The sequence below is a fragment of the Mustelus asterias genome, chromosome 1 (assembly GCF_964213995.1).
Source record: "Mustelus asterias chromosome 1, sMusAst1.hap1.1, whole genome shotgun sequence".
NCBI lineage: Eukaryota > Metazoa > Chordata > Chondrichthyes > Carcharhiniformes > Triakidae > Mustelus > Mustelus asterias.
Window position 1 is genome coordinate 175,659,158 of NC_135801.1, and position 12,912 is coordinate 175,672,069.

At 46.5% G+C, this 12,912-nt stretch overlaps 1 protein-coding gene across 1 annotated transcript in view; it reads right to left on the reverse strand.

Annotated features, from left to right (window-relative positions):
• Nucleotides 1-1,632, reverse strand: part of chmp3 (charged multivesicular body protein 3) — a 34,137-nt gene extending 32,505 nt beyond the window's left edge. The window contains exon 1 of the mRNA XM_078223356.1: nucleotides 1,512-1,632. Coding sequence (XP_078079482.1) covers nucleotides 1,512-1,556 — 45 coding nt within the window. The 5' untranslated portion in view covers nucleotides 1,557-1,632. The remainder of the gene's footprint in view (nucleotides 1-1,511) is intronic.
• Nucleotides 1,633-12,912: the final 11,280 nt, after the last annotated feature.

The following is a 12,912-nucleotide window of genomic DNA, read 5'->3' on the forward strand; positions in this document are numbered from 1 at the left end:
CAGTGAGGGACCTGGAGCAGTCTATGAGACAGCAGTGCAGTGAGGACCTGGAGCAGAGCAGTGATGGCCTGGAGCAGTTTATGAGAGAGGAGAGCAGAGCAGTGCAGTGCAGTGATGGGCCTGGAGCAGTCTACGAGAGAGCAGTGCAGTGAGGACCTGGAGCAGTGCAGTGAGGACCTGGAGCAGTGCAGTGAGGACCTGGAGCAGTCTGAGAGCAGTGCAGTGATGGGCCTGGAGCAGTCTATGAGAGAGCAGTGCAGTGATGGGCCTGGAGCAGTCTATGAGACAGCAGTGCAGTGATGGGCCTGGAGCAGTCTATGAGAGAGCAGTGCAGTGATGGGCCTGGAGCAGTCTATGAGACAGCAGTGCAGTGATGGGCCTGGAGCAGTCTAGTGATGGGCCTGGAGCAGTCTATGAGAGAGCAGTGCAGTGATGGGCCTGGAGCAGTCTATGAGAGAGCAGTACAGTGATGGGCCTGGAGCAGTCTAGTGATGGGCCTGGAGCAGTCTATGAGAGAGCAGTGCAGTGATGGGCCTGGAGCAGTCTATGAGAGAGCAGTACAGTGATGGGCCTGGAGCAGTCTATGAGAGAGCAGTACAGTGATGGGCCTGGAGCAGTCTGAGTGCAGTGCAGTGATGGGCCTGGAGCAGTCTATGAGAGAGCAGTGCAGTGATGGGCCTGGAGCAGTCTATGAGAGAGCAGTACAGTGATGGGCCTGGAGCAGTCTGAGTGCAGTGCAGTGATGGGCCTGGAGCAGTCTATGAGAGAGCAGTGCAGTGATGGGCCTGGAGCAGTCTATGAGAGAGCAGTGCAGTGATGGGCCTGGAGCAGTCTATGAGAGAGCAGTGCAGTGATGGGCCTGGAGCAGTCTATGAGAGAGCAGTGCAATGATGGGCCTGGAGCAGTGCAGTGAGGACCTGGAGCAGTGCAGTGAGGACCTGGAGCAGTGCAGTGAGGACCTGGAGTAGTGCAGTGATGGGCCTGGAGCAGTCTATGAGAGAGCAGAGCAGTGATGGGCCTGAAGGAGTGCAGTGAGGACCTGGAGCAGTCTGTGAGAGAGGAGAGCAGTGCATTGAGGAGCAATGGAGATCTCTCTACATGCAGCAACTCTACTTCCTCAGAGTGAGAGAACAGCTCTGTCTAACTCGCCGGCTGCCCCCCGCATTGTGACGTCAGCTGACTGGCAGCCGGCTCACCCACTCACACACAGACTGAGGCTGCGAGGGGCCAATAAGCAGCAGGAGAGGCGGGACTTCCGCCAGCTGCCAGCCCCCTCCCCACCACCACAAAGTTAGGTTTACCCAGCGCCAACAACATCGATCACAGGAGAGAGAGAGAGAGAGGGGGAAACACAGAGCGGAGAAGGCGGTTTCGCCGTTTGGAAAGTCCTATTTAAACCGGGAACCGTGTAGCCACTTTTTATTTTTTTGCGCAGACGTCCCCGGCAAGCTGATAGTTCCTGGGTTCGGTTGTACGGTGTGTAAATCAGTATTTGAGATGTGTATAATTACCAGGTCTTTGGGCGGCCGCTCCTGTGATTTTCCAAACAGCCCCATGTCGCCCCAGCTGCCGCGGACTGCTTCTCACCCCGCCCAACCGCCACTTCCCGTGACGTCACCGCCCCTGCACTCTGCCCGGCTGCCGCAGGGGGGCGCTGCGGCCGAGCCACCCAACAACAACAACAACAACTTACATTGATATAGCACCTTTCACAATGTAGACTCATAGCGTCCCTACAGTGCAGAAACAAGCCATTCGGCCCATCGAGCCTGCACCAACAACAGTCCTGTCCAGGCCCTATCCACCTGTAACCCGGCACCGTGGCACACTGGTCAGCGCTGCTGCTTTACAGCGCAGTAGATTTATGGGGTTACGGGAATAGAGCCTGGGTGGGATTGCAGTCAGTGCAGGCTCGGTGGGCCAGATGGTCTCCTTCTGCACTGTCGGGATTCTATGAACCCCCCATATTTACCCTGCTAGTCCACCTGACACTGAAGGGGGAATTTAGCATGGCCAATCTATCTAACCCGCACATCTTTGGACTGTGGGAGGAAACCTGAATACCCGGAGGAAACACATTCAGACATGGAGAGAATGCGCAAACTCCACACAGACAGTCACCCGAGGCCGGGATTGAACCCGGGTCCCTGGCACTGTGAGGCAGCAGTGCGAACCACTGTGCCACTCATCAGGCAGTATCAGGAGGAGGCCCCACCCTTCTTTCTCATTACTTATAAAATACGTAGCAGCGTAGTTTTAGACAGCACTTTTAATGTATTAAATCATCCCATGAGCCAACACTGGCATGTTAGGAAACAAAATATGACACACAAAGTGGAGATAGCAGGTCAGATGACCAAACATTGAGGGTCTGAAAGGGGAGAAGTGAAAAAGAGATACGGAGAGGTGTGTGGAGAGAATACATGGCAGCTTAAGGCATGGCTGCTAATAGTGGAGTGAATAAAACTAGGGTTGATCAAGAGGTCAGAATTAGAGGAGTACAAGGGTTTGGTATATACAGGGTTAATGTGGGACTGAGTACAGTACCACCCACACAGTAAAAATTCACGTGGCCCAGACCTAGGGCCAGTGGGCTGTTGGCCAGAGACATGTAAGACCTAGAGATGGTGATCGCTCCATGCCTGTACCCTTTACTATATAATTGCATATAGTTAGTTACAAGTAGTTAATAAAGACTTATTGTTAAAGTACAAAAGACTACAAAGACTTCCTTATCAGACATGTTCTGCAACCAACACCATTACAACACAGATATCTAAAAGAGCTGTGCGGCTACATAGTTAGGGAGAGGCTGGACCACAGAGTGATTTGAAAACAAGGATGAGAAATTTAAAATCAAGATATTGCTTGACAATGATCCAAGTAACAAGGAGCCTGGGGCTTGGCTCCTCCCTCTGGGACTGGAACCTAGATTTCCTAACCTACAGAACACAATCAGTAAGGATAGGCAACAACACCTCCTGCACGACCATCCTCAACACCGGTGCCCCACAAGGCTGTGTCCTCAGCCCTTTACTATACTCCTTATACACCTATGACTGTGTGGCCAAATTCCCCTCCAACTCAATCTTCAAGTTTGCTGATGACACCATCGTAGTGGGTCGGATCTGGAACAATGATGAGATGGAGCACAGGAAAGAGTTAGAGAATCTGGTTAATAGGTGCAAGGACAATCATCTATCCCTCAATGTTAACAAAACGAAGGAGACCGTCATCGACTTCAGGAAGCGTAGTGGAGAACATGCCACTGTCTACATCAACGGGAATGAAGTGGAAATGGTCAAAAGCTTCAAGTTTCTAGGTGTTCAGATCACCAACAACCTGTCCTGGTCCCTCCATGCCTCCATTAAGAAAGCCCACCAACGCCTCTACTTCCTCAGGAGGCTAAGGAAATTTGGCATGTCAGCTACAACTCTCACCAACCTTTACAGATGCACCACAGAAAGCATTCTTCCTGGTTGTATCACAGCTTGGTATGGCTCCTGCTCTGCCCAAGACCACAAGAAACTACAAAGGGTCGCGAACGAAGCCCAGTCCATCACGCAAACCAACCACCCATCCATTGACTCTGTCTACACTTCCTGCTGCCTCGGAAAAGCAGCCAGCATAATCAAGGACCTTGGACATTCTCTCTTTTTCCTTCTTCCGTCGGGAAAAAGATACAAAAGTCTGAGGTCACGTACCAACCGACTCAAGAACAGCTTCTTCCCTGCTGCTGTCAGACTTTTGAACGGACCTACCTTGCATTAAGTTGATCTTTCTCTACACCCTAGCTATGACTGTAACATTACATTCTGCACTCTCTCGTTTTCTTCTCTATGAATGGTATGCTTTGTATAGCGCGCAAGAAACAATACTTTTCACTGTATACTAATACATGTAACAATAATAAATCAAAAAAATCAAATCAAAAGGACAAGGGCAGCAGATGCACGGAAATACCACGACCTGGAAGTGCCCCTCCAAGCCACACACCATTCTGACTTGGAAATAGATTTTTTTAAATTTCAAAAATATACTTTATTCACAAAACAAAACTCTCCAATAAAACATTGCAAAATGACAGATCCAAAAGTCATAAACAGTGCAAAAAAGAATCATTTTTACAGGACAACACAGTGCTTATTTACAAAACATTACATTTCGTTACATTTCATTTCTTGAAACTATATCCATGTGTCAGAGTTTACTGTGTGCCGTTATTTTTCAGGTTGGCACACAGTTTCGCAGGCCGAGGGTATTCTGCAGTTACCCGGCCCTCGGTCTGCCTCGGTTGAGACGCTTTACACGGTGGTCTTTCCCCATTGTGCCTTGGCGGCGGCTGCCCCAAGCTTGAGCGCGTCCCTGAGCACGTAGTCCTGGACCTTGGAATGTGCCAGTCTGCAACACTCGGTCGAGGACAATTCTTTCAGCTGGAAGATCAGCAAGTTTCGGGCGGACCAAAGCGCGTCCTTCACCGAGTTGATGACCCTCCAGCAGCAGTTGATATTTGTCTCGGTGTGGATCCCCGGAAACAGCCCGTAGAGCACAGAGTCCTGCGTCACCGAGCTGCCCGGGACGAACCGCGACAAATATCACTGCATCTCACTCCAGACCTTCTTTGCAAAGGCACATTCCACAAGGAGGTGTGCGACCGTCTCATCAGCCCCGCAGCCGCTTCGAGGGCAGCGTGCGGTGAGGTTGAGACCTCGGGCGTGCATAAAGGATCTGACGGGGAGTGCCCTTCTCACCACCAGCCAAGCCAGGTCTTGGTGCTTGTTTGTGAGTTCTGGTGATGAGGCATTCTGCCAAATGACATTGACAGTCCGTTCAGGGAACCATCCGACAGGATCTGCCGTCTCCTTTTCTCTCAGGGCCTCAAGGACATTACGTGCTGACCATTGCTTGATAGCCATGTGGTCAAAGGTGTGTTACCGGAAGAATTTCTCCACGAAGGACAGGTGCTGCGGTACGGTCCAACTACTTGGAGCGTTCTGTGGCAATGTGGCCAGACCCATCCTCCGCAACACTTGGGACAGGTAGAACCTCAAAAAATAGTGGCACTTGTTGTTACTGTACCGAGGATCTACACACAGCTTGATGCAGCCGCACACAAAGGTGGCCATCAGGATGAGGGCGGCGTTGGGAACGTTTTTCCCTCCGTTCTCTGGAGATTTGTGCATCGCCTCCCTCCGGACACGATCCATCTTTGATCTCCAGATGAACGTGAAGATGGCCCGGGTCACTGCTGCTGCGCAGGACTTGGGGAGAGGCCACACCTGCGCCACGTACAACAACACGGACAGAACCTCGCATCGGATCACAAGGTGCTTCCCAGTAATGGAGAGGGAGCGTTGCTCCCACAATCCCAATTTTTGTCTGGCTTTGGCGATGCGCTCCTCCCAGTTTTTGGCGCATGCCCCTGCCGCTCCGAACCATATCCCCAGCACCTTGAGGTAGTCTACCCTAATGGTGAAGGGGACAAAGGATGTGTCAGGCCAGTTCCCAAAGAACATGGCCTCACTCTTACCGTGGTTGACTTTGGCCCCCGAGGCCAGCTCCAAATGCTCACAGACTCGAAGAAGCCTGCGAACAGACGAGGGGTCCGAGCAGAAAACAGCCACGTCATCCATGTAGAGGGAGGCTTTGACTTGCGTCCCTCCGCTGCCTGGGATTGTAACCCCTTTGATGCCTGGGTCGCTTCTGAGGGCCTCGGCAAAGGGTTCAATGCAACACACAAAAAGGACGGAGGAGAGAGGGCAGCCCTGCCTGACTCCAGACCTGATTTGAAACATATCTGATTCCCACCCATTGATTGAAACTGCGCTACTGATGTCTGTGTAGAGTCTGTGATCCAACCTCCTGCCCCACATCCCACCCAGCTTTCAGATGGGAACATTGAGCTTGTAACAAGAGGCATAGAATACAAGATATTGAATCTTCATAAAACACTGGTTGGGTCCCAACTGAGGTGATTGTGTCCAAATCTGGGTACCACATTTCTGGAAGGACACAAAGGTCCTGAAGGGTGCCAAGGTTTACTAGAATGATACCAAGAATGAGGGACTTCAGTTAATGTGAAGAGACTGGAGAAGCTGGGATCGTTCTCCTTCGAGCAGAGAAGGCTGAGAAGAGATTTGATATAGGTGTGTAAAATCATGACAGGTTTAGTCAGAAAAAATGATGAACTGGCAGAAGAGTCAATAGTCAGGGGTGGCACTGGGGTACAGTGGTTAGCACTGCTGCCTCACAGTGCCAGGGACCAGGTTCGATTCCCAGCTCGGGTCACTGTCTGTGAGGAATTTGCACGTTCTCCCCGTGTCTGCGTGGGTTTCCTCCGGGTGCTCCGGTTTCCTCCCACAGTCTGAAAAACGTGCTGGTTAGGATGCATTGACCTTAACAAGTGCCAGAATGTAGCGACTAGAGGAATTTCACAGTAACTTCATTGCAATGTTAATGTAAGCTTTACTTGTGACATTAATAAATAAACTTTAAAAACTAACCAGAGGAAACAGATTTAAGAAAGAATCAGAGACAACATGAGAAAAATATTTTCATGTGAGTTAGGATTTGGAATGCACTTCCTGATGGAGTGCTGAATACAAATTCAACAATAACCCTCAAGAGAAAATTGGATAAACAATTGCCGGAATATGGGAAAAGAGTAGTGCTGTGGGGCCAATTTGATTGCTCGTCAAAAGAGCCAGCAGAGACTCAATAGGCTGAATGGCCTCCCTCTGAACTGTACTATTTTATGATTCCATGACAATGATACCTCAGAAGTACTTAATTGGCTGTAATGTGCTTTGGTATGTCATGAAATTCATTATATAAATGCAAGTTCTTTACTTGGTACTTTGGTAGAACTTTGAAATTCTGCTCACACTACACAGCACAATAAAGACAATCCAGGTTTTTCAGTTGTAATACGATTGAATACAGGGATTAGAATGACTTTGTTTCAATTTTTTTCAGATGATCAGTCTGTTAAGAACAACTTTACAATTTATAAATCTTTTTTAACTGTGAAACAAACGGGACAAAGTAGAGATGGTCGAGAGCTCCAAGTTTTTAGGTGTCCAGATCGCCAGCAACCTGTCCTGGTCCCCCACCATGCCGACACTACAGTTAAGAAAGCCCACCAACACCTCTACTTTCTCAGAAGACTGCGGAAATTTGGCATGTCAGCTACAACTCTCACCAACTTTTACAGATGCTCCATAGAAAGCATTCTTTCTGGTTGTATCACAGCTTGGTATGGCTCCTGCTCTGCCCAAGACCGCAAGAAACTACAAAAGGTTGTGAATGTAGCCCAATCCATGACATAAACCAGCTTCCCATCCATTGACTCTGTCTACATTTCCCGGTGCCTCGGCAAAGCAGCCAGCATAATTAAAGACCCCACGCACCCCGGACATTCTCTCTTCCACCTTCTTCCGGTGGGAAAAAGATACAAAAGTCTGAGGTCATGTACCAACTGACTGAAGAACAGCTTCTTCCCTGCTGCTGTCAGTCTTTTGAATGAACCTACCTTGCATTAAGTTGATCTTTCTCTACACCCTAGCTATGACTGTAACAGCACATTCTGCACTCTCGTTTCCTTCTCTATGTAGGGTATGCTTTGTCTGTATAGCGCGCAAGAAACAATACTTTTCACTGTTAATACATGTGACAATAATAAATCAAAAAAATCAAATCAAATCATACTGTGCAGAAAATGTACCATCTGATCCATTAGGGGAATTCACCACATATTTATTATGTTATGTCAAGAATAGCTCCACTTTTACCTTATTGTAGAAGTCTGTGCTCGAGTTGAAGAAAGAATTGGTATCTTGGACTGTGTTCTTCTGAACTGCACAGCAATTTATCACACATTGTTCAAGCTGACAAAGTGTATTTGTTGGGAATGTGAGGCACTATTCCAGTCATAATGCTTTTACTCCATTAGGACAATCACTTGATTCAAATGAGAGAAACCTTAGTAAATTTCAGATTTTGTTGGACACGAGGGGTTCATCTGGCAGATTGGGTGGCGGCAGGGGGTGGAGTGGAATGGCCAGAGAAATACCGAACATATGGGAGTTGTTTAGCTGAATGCAAGTGCACTGCAACATCCCCAGTTTAGAAATCTATTGATGAGGAACACCAGATGTCTGGATTTTTTTTGGAGCAGACTCAAATTACAATACAGTGCATTGAGAGCAGAAACATGAAAGGTAGAGCATTTGAGGAATTATTTTTCATTACTGTATTATCACTGCTTCATGCTTCAAGCAAGTATTTATATCAAAAGTATTTCTGGTTCACGAACTTCACAAAGGTCGTCTATAATCCAGAAATGGCTTGGCCCCAAACATTCTGGACTGGAAAATTTACTGTATAGCAGATTAAAATGTTCTGAAAACATTTTAATCTGGTGTAAAACATTGCACTACTAACAAAAGCCTGCAACCTGCAGTTCCTTGAGTAGATCTGCCAAAACTGTTTGGTGATCCAGATTCCTCTCAAATAGTATTTTCTTGTCGCCAGGCCATGCCCTGAATTTTTATCAATTCTCAAGCTCCCCAGGTCTTATTCTCTGAGTTTATGTCCGCATCAATTACCTGCATGCAGTTTGTTAGGTTCTTTGCTAAGGTTTTCACTCTGCATTCATAATTCTTCAAGTAGTACATCCTCAACGTGCCCTCTTGTGGGGTAATGGCTGAGGTATTGCATGTTGACCTCTATGATCTTTAATAAATCACAGAACACTTGCTCCTTCAAAAGACATTTCTTTAGGTCTTTCAAGTTCAGTTAACAAGTATCCATGATCACGTGATAGATCAAAACCTTGTTTTTATTGATATCAGGGCTTATCTCCTTTTTTTTTCATTCATTCGTAGGACATGGGTGTTGCTGGCTGGCCAGCATTTATTGTCCATCCCTAGTTGCCCTTGAGAAGGTGGTGGTGAGCTGCCTTCTTGAATCGCTGCAGTCCATGTGCTGTGGGTTGACCCACAATGCCATTAGGGAGGGAATTCCAGGATTTTGACCCAGCAACTGCAAAGAAACAGCGATATATTTCCAAGTCAGGATGGTGAGTGGCTTGGAGGGGAACTTGCAAGTGGTGGTGTTCCCATTTATCTGCTGCCGTTGTCCTTCTAGATGGAAGTGGTCGTGGGTTTGGAAGGTGCTGTCTAAGGATCTTTGGTGAATTGCTGCAGTGCATCTTGTAGATAATACACACTGTTGCTGCTGAGTGTCAGTGGTGGAGGGATTGAATGTTTGTAGATGCGGTACCAATCAAGCGGGTTGCTTAGTCCTGGATGGTGTCAAGCTTCTTGAGTATTGTTGGAGCTGCACCCATCCGGGCAAGTGGGGAGTATTCCATCACACTCCTGACTTGTGCCTTGCAGATGGTGGATAGGCTTTGGGGAGTCAGGAGGTGAGTTACTCACCGCAGTATTCCTGGCCTCTGACCTGCTCTTGTAGCCACTGTGTTTATGTGGAGAGTCCAGTTGAGTGTCTGGTCAATGGTAACCCAAGGATGTTGACAGCGAAGGATTCAGTGATGGTTATAAGTGGTTAAAGTGTCTCTTATTGGTAATGGTCATTGCCTGGCATTTGTGTGGCGTGAATGTTACTTGCCACTTATCAGCCCAAGCCGGGATATTGTCCAGATCTTTTTGGATTTGAACATGAACTGCTTCAGTATCTAAGGAGTCATGAATGATGCTGAACATTGTGCAATTATTGGCAAACATCCCCACTTTTTTTCTAATTCTTCTTCCTGCTCCTAAACTTCCAAGTATAGTTTTGCATACCCTTCATTCTCTCTGTCGCCAAATCAAACCTCAATTACAGTCTCGTAATTATTCACTTGGCACACAGGACTTCAGGAATATAAAGGTTCTTAATTTTCTCATTGTTACATTTCCTCAATCTCCAAGATTTGCACCCTAAGGTTATTAGCATCACCTAATCACCATTTGCCTTATTATTTTCTGGGTTGGTGGTGGGCCTTGGTCCTTCGTGTGATTTCTCAAAAACTGTTTCACTGCAAGACTGTTTCACTGTAACAGCAGATTCCACTCTCTCATTTCCTTGCCACTGGGGATGGTGAAAGCTTAGGACCAAGTCACCTCCTACCTCTTGCTAAGCAACACCACTGAAACGTCAACAATACTTGGACTCAATTGTGGTATTAACTGCTGTAATATAGGTCACATATTAGTTCAGTATTCAGTTATTGTTTTAATGGTGGCTGAAATTTTAAAATATATGCAATAGTGGGGTAAAATTATTTCAAATCTTTTCCTTTTGATAGCTTTAGATGGGCCGAACTAGGAGTATCTGGGGGACTTAATGTTTAACTTCACTGATTACGACAGAAAAGACTTGGGAGAAATGGATGTTCACAACTGAATGCTTTGTAGCAGGAGTCAAAGGCAGCAATCAAGAACAAAACTCTGTTTGTTTTCTCCTCTCTCATTTAGCACTGTGGCCTTTGAAGCATTCCCTGTAACCTTTAACCAACGTTTTTTCCCAGACCTTCCAGTTCATTACCCCACCAGGGTGTTACATAGCAACTTGACTGTGGTGCTTAATGCCACAAGGAATCTCAAAATCTGTTCCAATCTATTGAATATTATCAGATTACATTAGAGTGATACAGTGAACTTTGTTTTGCAATGAAAGAAACCAGTCAGACAGCTATTTAGGAATGAATCATAATTATACGGAAGGTAATGTATTTATTGTAACTTTTATTACCATAAGAAAATTTACTTCAGAAAATTGGTTTGATATGTGGTGTCCTTGTGATTCCCTGCCCAGTGAAACAGTTGAGACTATTGCGTTGAATGTTTTTAAGGCAAAGATAGTAACAGTAAAGAAATTAAGGACTGTGAGCAGGCGGGTAAGTGGAGTGGAGTGCATGAAAAGATCATCCATGATCTTATTGAATGACAGAGCAGGCTCGAGGGACCAAATGGTCTAATCCTGTTCCCATTTCTTATGGTCTTATCAAATGCCTTCTGGAAGTCCATATAAACTACATCAGAAGTCTAATCTTTGACTTCCTCTCCCTGGAAAAGCTCAGCCTAAAACAGAGATAGAGGAGTCTCATCCTCTAATGATAATGCTGTTTGTTTGAGCAATGTCAGCTGGTAGAATAAGGTAACCCCTTATACAAGGGCAATATTTATTATGTTGACAAGGAATGATAGAAACTGTGAAAACACCATTGTTTAAATTCCATGCAAGAACAAGTCAGTTTATAACTAGGCTGGTCACCCTACACTAAATGGTATTCACTATGCATTCATTGTTTTTCCTGCAGTCCATTTCATCACCTCTTGCTTCAGCTTGCTGACCCTCCCGCTTACTGCCTGTTATATAAACGATCTGGAAGAAGGTGTAACTGGGGTGATCAGTAAGTTTGTGGACGACACGAAAATGGCTGGACTTGCAGATAGTGAGGAACATTGTCAGAGGCTACAGAAGGATATAGATAGGCTGGAAATTTGGGCAAAGAAATGGCAGATGGAGTTCAATCCAGATAAATGCAAAGTGATGCATTTTCGTAGAACTAACGTAGAGGGGAGCTATAACGATAAATGGCAGAACCATAAAGGGTGTAGGTATGCAGAGGGACCTGGGTGTGCAAGTCCACAGATCCTTGAAGGTGACGTCACAGATGGAGAAGGTAGTGAATAAGGCATATGGCATGCTTGCCTTTATAGGATGGGGCATAGAGTATAAAAGTTGGGGTCTGATGTTGCAGTTGTATAGAACGTTGGTTCGGCTGCATTTGGAATACTGCGCCCAGTTCTGATCGCCACACTACCAGAAGGACGTGGAGGCTTTAGAGAGAGTGCAGAGGAAGTTTACCAGGATGTTGCCTGGTGTGGAAGGGCTTAGTTATGAGGAGAGATTGGGTAAACTGGGGTTGTTCTCACTGGAAAGATGGAGGATGAGGGGTGACCTAATAGAGGTGTATGAAATTATGAAAGGCATAGATAGGGTGAACGGTGGGAAGCTTTTTCCCAGGTCGGTGGTGACATTCACGAGGGGTCATAGGATCAAGGTGAGGGGGGGGGGGGGGGGGAGGTTTAACACGGATATCAGAAGGATGTATTTTACGTGGAGGGTGGTGGGGGCCTGGAATGCGCTGCCGGGCAAGGTGGTGGAGGCGGACACACTGGGAACGTTTAAGACTTATCTAGATAGCCACATGAACGGAGTGGGAATGGAGGGATACAAAAGAATGGTCTAGTTTGGACCAGGGAGCGGCGCGGGCTTGGAGGGCCGAAGGGCCTGTTCCTGTGCTGTATTGTTCTTTGTTCTCTCCGGAACCCTTGCAGTGAGAGAAGGCAAGGCAATTGCAAACAGGAGGGAAGCTACTAGGAGGGACAGGGGAGTTGGTAAATGGAAGGCAAGTAGAAAGTGTTAGTAAGAGTTGGTAAGTTATTAGACACATTAGTAACTGTACACTTGGTATAATGTGCAGTTACTTATCTGTATCTGCATCTGGATTGATTTTTGTTTTACATTCCAAGAGAACTTCGAACAAATTAATTGCAATGCATCCATTAGTATTATAATTATACATATTATTATTTAAATTTTTTGTGGTCTGAAAAAATTTCCAATATCCCAATTGGCCCTCACTATTTTTTGCGTGAACACCACTGCCATAAGGCATGATTTCACCTTCTGTGACATTAGCTTCATCACCGTATCTGTTACATCAATATAACTAGATCGTGGTTGAAATCTAACAATTTATGCTGTCACCACTGCGTCAGAAAACTGTGCGCTTACCTGGTTATGTTTAAAAGGATTCGACTTCTGATACAGCATCCTTGGAGAATCTACTCAGCCTGATGCAGTATCCTCAAAGAACTCACTCAGCGCAGGAATCCACGA